At 54.0% G+C, this 9,557-nt stretch overlaps 1 protein-coding gene and 1 pseudogene across 2 annotated transcripts in view; one reads left to right on the top strand and one right to left on the bottom strand.

The window, feature by feature from the left end:
* The window catches only part of NHSL3 (NHS like 3), a 27,537-nt gene extending 21,719 nt beyond the window's left edge, over positions 1-5,818 (bottom strand). Inside the window, exon 1 of one of the 2 annotated variants that reach the window (XM_059377063.1) lies at positions 5,584-5,818. In XM_059377063.1, the coding sequence (XP_059233046.1) occupies positions 5,584-5,818 (235 nt within the window). Of the gene's footprint in view, positions 1-5,307; positions 5,444-5,583 lie in introns of those variants that run through there. The other variant, XM_059377064.1, reaches the window with a different exon arrangement.
* A 2,565-nt stretch (positions 5,819-8,383) lies between these two features.
* On the top strand, positions 8,384-8,950 carry LOC132001513 (large ribosomal subunit protein uL23-like; annotated as a pseudogene).
* The last annotated feature ends 607 nt before the right edge of the window (positions 8,951-9,557 follow it).

Raw genomic sequence — 9,557 nt, 5'->3', positions numbered from 1 at the left:
AAAAAAAAAAAAAAAAAATTATCTGTTCGGTGTCTGGCTCCTCCCCCAGATTGTGAGGTTCATGAGGACTGGAACCTTGGCTCTCATTCATCCCCAGGACAATGTCTGGCACATAGTAGGTACTTATTACCTAATATTAAATACTTACTAGTATGTTGAAATACATTAGGGAGGCTCCCTCTCCCCGACCCCTTCACAGGGGCCTGGAGGAGCTGAACACAGATTCCTCTGTGGAAGTCACACTCCCACTGGATGTATCCCACAGCAGAGGTAGCCCTACCCCAATCACACTGGTCCAGGCCCCAGGCTAAGGACACTGAGATGCCCTACCCAAGAAGGTGGCCAGAAAAACAGACCGTCCCATTTCAAATCCCTTAAGCATCCTGCTCTAGCGTGGAGGGAGTACTTTCACTGGGGGCTCTCCAGAGATGATGAGGCTGGAGCGGGGCCTTGAAAGATGAATAAGGGTTCAGTGGACAGAAAAGTGAAGGGGAGCACACCCTAAGTAAGGGAAATGGTGCGTGCGATGGCATGGAATGTGGAAGTTCATGGAGTGTTTACTGAAAAGCAAACAGAGGGGCACCTGGGTGGTGCCACCTGTTAAACATCTGACTCTTGATCTCAGCTCATGGCACAAACTCAGGGTCCTGAGATGGAGCCCTTCGTGGGCTTTGTGCGGGGCATGGAGGCTGCTTAGAGTCTCTCTCTCTCCCTCTGCCCCCCCATCCCCGAAAGGAAGGAAGGGAGGGAGAGAGAGAGAGAAAGGAAGGAGGGAGGGGTGACAAGGAAGAAGAAAGGCAAGCAGACACTATCCTGACCTTAGACAGGCAAAGTGTCGATTACCCAAAGTGTCTTAGAGTCCTCACTTTCTTTTAAAAGAACTAAAGAGGGGCGCCTAGGTGGCTCAGTCAGTCAAGTGTCTGCCTGCCTTTGGCTCGGGTCATGATCTCAGGGTCCTGGAATGAAGCCCTGCATCGGTCTCCCTGCTGAGCGGGGAGTCTGCTTCTCCCTCTGCCCCTCACCCCGCTAGTTCTCTCTCTATATCTCAAATAAATAAATACAATCTTTTAAAAACTTAAATTAAATTTAAAAACAAAAAAGCTGGGTGCCTGGGTGGCTCAATCATTAAGCTTGGCTGCTTTCAGCTCAGGTCATGATCCCAGGGTCCTGGGATCAAGCCCCACGCGGGGCTCTCTGCTCAGCAGGAGCCTGCTTCCTCTCCCTGCCGCTCCCCCAGTTTGTGCTCTGTCAAATAAATAAAATATTTTTAAAAAATAAAATAAAATAAAATAAAATAGCTACAAAGGCCCCTCCCTCAGCAGAGGGAGATGGCATTCACACGGATTCTCTCTGCCCATCCCTACCATAACATCCAGGCCCCTGGGGCCCAGTGTCTTGTCCCTGACCGGCCAAAAGGCAGACTCTCCTTTCCTGAGCACAGCTCCCACCCTTATGGCCCCACTCCATTCTCAATCCAGAATTCTAGAACCAGAAAGGCTCTCAGAGGCCATGAAACCCCATCTTTGTCAAGACAGGGTACCTATGGCCCACCGTGGGGCAGAGCTCAAACTTAGGAGTCTCTCCACAACCCCACACCAAGGACAGTGCCTCCTGAGTGAGTGGCCAGAGTCGTTCAGGTCAAACCTGCTGGACCTCAATTCTTTCAGTCCTGAAGCCACCAGCACTCTGACACCCCTCCCCCCCAGCCACTGCCCACTGCCCACTTCCCAAGAGGAACCTTCGGGAGAGCTACACAGTCCCACAGTGGTTACTGGTCCCCGCTCTCCAGAGTCAGACACATACCGAGCCTCATACTGTTTGGTTTCAAAAGCATGGCCTTGGGAGGCAGACTGAGACCCTCTGACCCAGCCACGCCGTGAACATCCTCGCCATTCAGGTGGGGACCTTGCCTGTCCTGTCCCGGGTATTCACCTTGCCCTGAACGGTGCCTGACATGACATAATAAAGAACACGCTTTTTCAAACAAATGAAGCCAAGAGACCCTGATCAACTGACTTTCAACCTGTTTTCTCACCTAGCAATGGTAGAAACTGCCCACGTCCCAGGTTGTAGTGAGGACAAAGGAAAACATTCGTGAAAATGCCCAGCCAGGGTCTGACACATGGCAGCCTTCATGTTACTTCTTCAAATTAGCCAGCACCCGGGGCACCCGGTGGCTCAGTTGGTTGAGCGCCTGACTCTTGATTTGGCTTGGGTCATGATCTTGGGTTTGTGGGTTCAAGCGCCGCCTCCGGCTCCCTCCTCAGGGCAGTGCCTGCTTGGATTCTCCCTCTCCTCTCCCTCTTCCCTTCCACGTTCGTGCTCTCTCTCTCTCTCTAATAAATAAATAAATCAAATTACCCAGCACCCTGCCCTCCTTTACACTCTGCTCACCACCTGCAGGCAGCCTCCCCTAGTTATCTACTGGGCTCCAGTCCTGGCGTCTGTCCCAGAAACACTTTCTCCCCACATACTTGTCTGGAGTCCAGGTGATATTTCTGGAAAATATGGATTCTTATTTGTTTGCCTTTTCTTATGCCTGAGTCTTCTGTTGGACAGGGGTAAGAGCCCACCTTCCATGGCTACTCCCCCTCAATCATCACCATCACGGCCATGGGTATCTGAGGTATAGCCAAGAGTGGATTTCCAAACATGGAGCAACTAATGTCCAAGTCCTCAGCACCACAGCCGCAGAAACCTGCTCCCATCTAGACCATTCTCCACAGTCCACAAAGCACTTGCATCTCAGTTATCTCATTTGACCTCTGAAACACCCCCTGTAGAGCCAGGATTTATTTTACAGATCAGAAAACTGAGGCTTAGAGGGGCTCCCAATCTGCCTCTGTCACAGGACCTGGGAGGGGCGGCAGAGTTGTCCCATCAGCCTCTGAGCCCATTCCCTCCAGACCAGGTCCACAGAGCTCAGGGGAAGGTGACAAGAAGAGCAAGCCCTTCATTTCCGTGATGATTTCACATTCCTCTAACTTCCACATTCGCTCTTGTGAGAATCTTACGGAGACAGAAATCTTGGGAGTCACGAACCCACCACAGCAATGCCCAGCCAGAGGGTCTCATTCCCTGAGACGTATGGAATCAGTGCGCCCAAAGAGAGGCTGCTGCCCAACCTCACAGGACTTGCTGGTGACTGAGCCAGGATGTGAACCTTTATTTGCCTGACTCTCCTACCCCTCCCACTCTGTCAGCTGCCCTCACTTCTCTCTGGGCCTTCTGCCATCTACAGAATGGGTTGGTTGAGATCTTTCAACCTTTCCTGCTGATCTGGGCCCCACCCGCATGTCCTCTTCATGAAAACGGGACAGGTTTTGGAGGAAGATGGTTTGAGTTCGAATCCCAGTTTGGGCAAACTAAACACTCACTGTCCCTGAACCTCAATTTTTTCATCTGCAAATGGGCTTCAGTGAGCTAATGGACACAGGGCTCCCACTCCCGGCACATTCAGAATAATCAGTAACTGTCAGATCTCCTCTCATTTCTTTTTAAGTCTGTGTAGGGCAGTCCTGGAAGACAAGGGCTCAAAATTCTACTCCAAGCTCAGCTTTCCCAATTTACTGTAGAGAAGTCGGATTAGGGGAGCCATGACCTGCATCTGAGAGACTGGAATGGAGGAGCTTCGCAGCAAAGGCGCCTGACCTCTCAGGAACTTTCTGTGTATTCCTCCTTCCCATCTTCCCCAGTCTCCATTCTGAACATTTTCCCCAGAAAGAGTTAAGCCTTCTTTGGGTTTCCCCTTCCTGACCAGCAGTGCCAATGGAGATTAGAAAGATCGGATTTATTTCTCTTAATAAACAGAAAAGAAGTTGGGCCAGGCAGGTGACAAGGAAACAATTGGAATAATAGGAGACTGGAGCAAAAGGGAGCAGGACTTCCTCTAGTCAGACCTGGGACCACCCCCAGACCGGGAGAAACAACAGCCAGGGGCAAGGAGGTGGTTCCCAGGCACGTGGGCTCAAATCGGGCCACCTGCTGCCCAGAAAGCCCAATGCTACCAGATACTTAACACGATGCAGGGGGAGGCCTACCCACTGACCCAATGACCCCAGCGCAGGCTGCTGGAACAGGGACATACAGCTTTTCCAGCCCCTGCCTCCAGGCTGGTCTCCAAGGGGGAAAGGGTCCACTGCCCTGGGGTACACCACCGGCCTTCTACCTCCAATCCTGCCCATCTAACCAGAATCCATCCTGCTGCAATTCTGACCCATGCCCTCTTGAGATGGGGAGGACTTCTGACTGAATCCCAGTGGGACAGCCTTAGGAGAGATTCTGCATGGAGCTGCATGCAGAGCCCTGAGAAACACCCTTTATCCAAACTCTCCCTTAGGGCTTGGCCCAATCATCCCTGCCCCAGCACCCTGACTTTTTACGTGCCTGGGCCAAAGGCCCTCATCCAAAAGGAAGACCGGCCGGATGCAATCACACAAGAGACTTTTCACTCTCTTCCTGACCCCTCAACAGTTCCTTCTGATTCTCCTGCAGAGGAGGTGGTTAAAGGACACTGGGAGGGTAAACACGGAATGGGATGGGCCCGCACACACCGCCATTTCCTCACCTCAGGCACTGCAGCCCAAGCCAGAGGAAAGGTAGACTTCAGCAGGACAAGGCCCAAGGGAGCTCCACCCTCTTGCAGACTCATGCCCTACCCCCCAAACGGGAGTTAGACACAGAGGGGGAAAAGAGAAAAGAACCAAGCAAGTGCCCAAAAGGAAAGTGACCCCAGCAGGGATGCACCAAATCAGCCACCCCTTCCCTACCCCTCAGCCTGCCCACCCATCAAGCCAGAGAGCGCCCAGAGGCAAGGAACTGGCTGTTGTATTTTAAGTACCCATCCCACCACAGCTCAGGTACAGGCTCTCCATTAATTTGAGCCTCAGTTTCCCCCATCTGTAAGCACGCTTCCAACACTGGCCTGTTTCTACCAGGGCTGGGGAAGGAATGATGGGGGCGGTGGCGGGGGCATGGTGGTTCTCATCGGTGAGCTCACCACCCCAGGAGGTGGATGTTTGAGTCTGGCCCCCCCGGGAGTGGTGAGGAGTGGTGAAGCGGGCCAAGTGAGAAAAGCTAACAGCAACACCTTAAGAACCTAAAGCAAGCTGTGCCCCAGACTGGGTCCTTTGTGGGACTGAAACACTTTGAGAGCGCAGTTGACCTTCTGAACCTGGAGGAATCCCCACCAAAGATGCAAAGCCACTTGCCTCTCCCATGGGCCCGAGGCCAGAGCCAAGTCTCTGACCCCCTGACTCAGCAGAGGGCAGAACCTGGGTGAGCCTGGGGGAGGGGGGATTGCCTCACCGTCCCAAGAGCCAGACTGCCAGCACTTCCTGCTCAAGCCCGGAGATTCCTGCCCCAGCCAGGGGTCTCTTCCCCCTAGAATGGGGTCGGGATGAATCTGAGAAATGAGGGGAGGCGGCATAGATGGACTGCTCGAGCTGAGCCCCGGGGTCTCCGCTCCCCCGGCCCCGGCGCCGAGGGGTTCACCCCTCCAACACGCCCCGGACCCCCAGCGGAGCCACCCGGGCCGCACCCTCGGCGCTGCCGGCGCGCAGCCCAGGTGCCCCGCCGCCTTACCTCGGCCTTTACCCTTGGCCCTCCTGGCCTTGTCGTCCGCCTTCTTGGCCCGGGGGGCGGCCGATTCGGCGCCCTCCGCCCCCGCAGCCTTCTTCTTGCGCCGCTTGCCCCGCAACCAGCTGAAGGCGCGGCGGAGGCCGGACGCGCCGGAGCGGGACTTCTTCCTGCGCGGGGGGCCGCCCGGGCCCCCCGGGTCTTCGGCCGCAGGTGCGGCGGGGGGCGCGCGGGCCGCCATGGCGCGGCGGGCGGACCTCGGCGGGGGTCAGGCCCCCTGCAGCCGGGCACCCATGCGCGGCGCGGGCAAGCGGGCAAGCGGCCGCCGCGGGGGGACGCGCCGGCGAAAAGTTTGGGCGGCGGAAGCGCAGCCCGCGGGGAGCGGCTGGGCAGCGGGAGCGGCGCGGGAGGGGCGGGTCGGGCGGCGGGCGGGGCGCGGAGGCCTGCCTGCAGCCGGGGAGGGAGCGGCCGCGGGGCGGGGGCGGCGCCGCCTGCCGCCCTCCCCGCCGCCTCCAGCCCGCCGTCCGGCTCCGGGAGCTCCGGGAGCTCCGGGGGGCGGAGGGAGGGCGTGGTCGGGCGGGTGGCGGGGCGGCCGGGGGACCCAGTGGGCGGGGTCGAGGGGCAGGGCGGGAGGAGCGGGCCTGAGATTGGGGCCGGCGGGGGCGCGAAAGGGGAGTGGGCCTCGCGGGAGAAGGTACTGGGAGGCCGGGGGAGGAATACTGGGCTCGAACCCCAGGACAGCCAGGTATCCTGAGTTCAGCCTGGGAAGACCTGGGGGGTCTAGCATTCTTCTCCTGGAATATGGGAGTTCTGAGAATTCTTTCCAGGACTCAGACGGCATTGGAGTCTGCTCTGGAGACTGAAGCTGCAGACGCGCCTGAGACCTGTGACCCACGGTGGGCCTTCCTCTTCAGTCCCGTGACTGGGCAGACCTCTCCTAACCTCCAATTCAACGCACCTTCCCCAGTGTCAACCCTCAATGTGGAGCTGGGGTCCATGCTTCCTGCGCTCTCTCTCCACCCCTTAGTGAGGGGGAATGAGGAGAGTCCGTGCCTCAGTTTGCCCTTGGATTTTGCTGTCAGGCCCCAGGGCACCCCTGCTTGGGCCTGGATTCCCCACTGAGATGCTCAACACAGATTAGGGCTGATCTTGGGCATGATAAACTCATAGCTTCTAAGGGGCTTTGAGATCCTGTTTGGGTAAGAAGTGTGACTAAGTATGGTCCTAGGGAAGAAAGCCTTTAGGAATCATGAAAATGCTGTGCTCATTTCTTCCAGGCTTCTGGCTCTTTATCATAGCTGACCAAGCACTTTTAAAACATCAGATCCCACACCATGCCATGAGGGAATCAGCGCAGGAAGTGTTACCTCCATAACACAGAAGGGAGACTAAAGCCAGGAGAGATCACTGATTGCCAAGAGCACAGAGGTGGTCAGCAGCAGAGGAGCCAAGACTAGCAATCTAAATCTTGTCTCAGCCTGGTCCATAGAACTAGAAATTGCCCTAGGGCACAGCCGTGGGCTCGGGGGTCCCAAGAAGGGCACTGTGCTACCCCACCAGTTAGAGTTTGCCTTCGTCCATCCAACCTGACTCTGGACACATCACTTTCTCCTGGCTCCTGGTCTAAACAAGGGCAGAGACACATTTGTCTGGGGTACTCAGGCCAGGCAGCCCTGACATAGTGTAGACAGCACTCACTGTATCACTAAAAATAATTGCACTGCAGAGTTTAGCTTCTCTGACCTGCCTTAGCCCAATGTGTGTCCTCAGGGGCTCAGCTTTGACAAACCCCGGGGGGATTTGCAGCAGATCACTATCCTTGCTGGGCCTCAGTTTCCCCATCTAATCATCATTCATTCAGGTCTAGCCCACATCCCAAGTACTTCATCTGGACCAGGCATTGGGCCAGGCACAGGGACTACAATGGGCCCTGTCCTCGTGTTCTCCCTGCCCAGCCCAGCACTGGCCTTAAGGACCCTACCTCTCCCTCACTTGGCAAGTAACAAAGGAGAAGTGTTACAGGCAAGACTGAAACATAGAGAAAGAGCGCCATGCAAGAACTTGGCCTGTTGGATAGTCCGGAAGCACTAGGTAGGGAGGAGAGAAGAAGGTAAATATACTCTGGCTTTTGGAAGGGGCGATCAGGAGAGGGATATAAGTCAGTCTTGTCCCCCCACCAACCCTTTCAGCATCTCCTTCCCACAATTTGCAGGGCCTAGCCCAAAATGAAAATGCAGGACTTTTTGTTCAAAAATTACTAAAATTTTGGGGCACCTGGGTGGCTCAGTCAGTTAAACACCTGCTTTCAGCTCAGGTTATGATCTGAGGGGTCCTAGAATCAGGCCTCTTAAGGCTCCCTGCTCAGTGGGGAATCTGTTTCTACCTCTCCCTCTGTCCCTCCCTCCCCCACTCTAGCTCTCTTTCTCTCTCTCTCTCAAATAAATAAGATTACTAAAATTTTCTTTTTTTTTTTTTTTAAGATTTTATTTATTTATCTGACAGAGAGAGACACTGCAAGAGAAGGAACACAAAAAAGGGGGAGTGGGGAAGAGAGAAGCAGGCCTCCTGCCAAGAAGGAAGCTGAATGCAGTGCTTCATCCCAGGACCCTGGGATCATGACCTGAGCTAGAGGCAGATGCTTAACGACTGAGCCACCCAGGGGCCCCAAGGTTATTAAAATTTTCAAGAAGGCAGGGCATCTAGCGGGCTCAATAGGTGAAGCATGAGACTCAATCTCAGGGTCATGAGTTTGAGGCCCATGTTGGGCCTAGAGCTTACTTTAAAAAAAAATTTAAGAAGGCAACAGCACCCTTTTAAGAAGATGGCGCTCAAAGCTAAGAAGGAAGCCCCTGCCCCTCCCAAAGCCGAAGCCAAAGCAAAGGCTTTGATTTGAAAGCCAAGAAAGCGGTGCTGAAAGGCGTCCACAGTCACACAAAAAAAGAAGATCCGCACATCACCTATGTTCCGACGACCCAAGACTCTGCGTCTGCGAAGGCAGCCCAAATACCCTCGAAGGAGCGCCCCCAGGAGAAACAAGCTTGATCACTATGCCATCATCAAGTTCCCCCTGACTACTGAGTCAGCCAGGAAGAAAATAGAAGACAACAACACACTTGTGTTCATTGTGGATGTCAAGGCCGACAAGCACCAGATCAAACAGGCTGTGAAGAAGCTCTATGACACTGATGTAGCCAAGGCCAACACCTTAATCAGGCCTGATGGAGAGAAGAAGGCATACGTTCGGCTGGCCCCTGACTATGATGCTTTGGATGTTGCCAACAAAATTGGGATCATCTAAACTGAGTCCAGCTGGCTAAATCTAAATACAGTTTTTTCATGATAAAAAAAAAAATAAAAAGAAGGCAACAGCAGAGCATTCAACCAAATGTGGGGCCTTTCTGAAATCAGGACCGGGGTGATTGGGCCAATAAAGTTGGCGTAGCCAGTGGTTCATATAATTCCTTAGCAAAAATTCCTCTCAAACCACAATGCCCCACCCAGGAATTCCTGGCTGGCTCATTGGTAGAGCCTGCAACTCTTGATCTCAGGGTCCTAACTTTTTTTTTATTTTATTTTTTTAGATTTTTATTTATTTGTTTGACAGAGATTACAAGTAGGCAGAGAGGCAGTAGAGAGAGAGGGTGGGGAAGCAAGCTCATTGCTGAGCTGAGAACCCAATGCGGGGCTCAATCCCATCAGGGTCCTAACTTCAAGCCCACACTGGGCATAGAGTTTACTTAATTAAAAAAAAAATTGAGGGGCACCTGATTGGCTTGGTCAGTAGAGGATGCAACTCTTGTTCTCAGGGTTGTGTGTTCAGGCCCCACATTAGATATAGAGATTACTTAAAAATACTATCTTTTTTAAAAAATTGAAAAAAAAAATCCCTACAACCCCCAGGAGTCAGCTCAGAGATTGGGTCTCCTGATTTGGAAGAGGGGAAGGAGGGGAGTGGGGAGAGGTCAGGGTTATTTTCCCTT

Source organism: Mustela nigripes, chromosome 14, assembly GCF_022355385.1.
Source record: "Mustela nigripes isolate SB6536 chromosome 14, MUSNIG.SB6536, whole genome shotgun sequence".
NCBI classification, from domain to species: domain Eukaryota; kingdom Metazoa; phylum Chordata; class Mammalia; order Carnivora; family Mustelidae; genus Mustela; species Mustela nigripes.
This window is presented reverse-complemented; position numbering and strand designations above follow the sequence as displayed.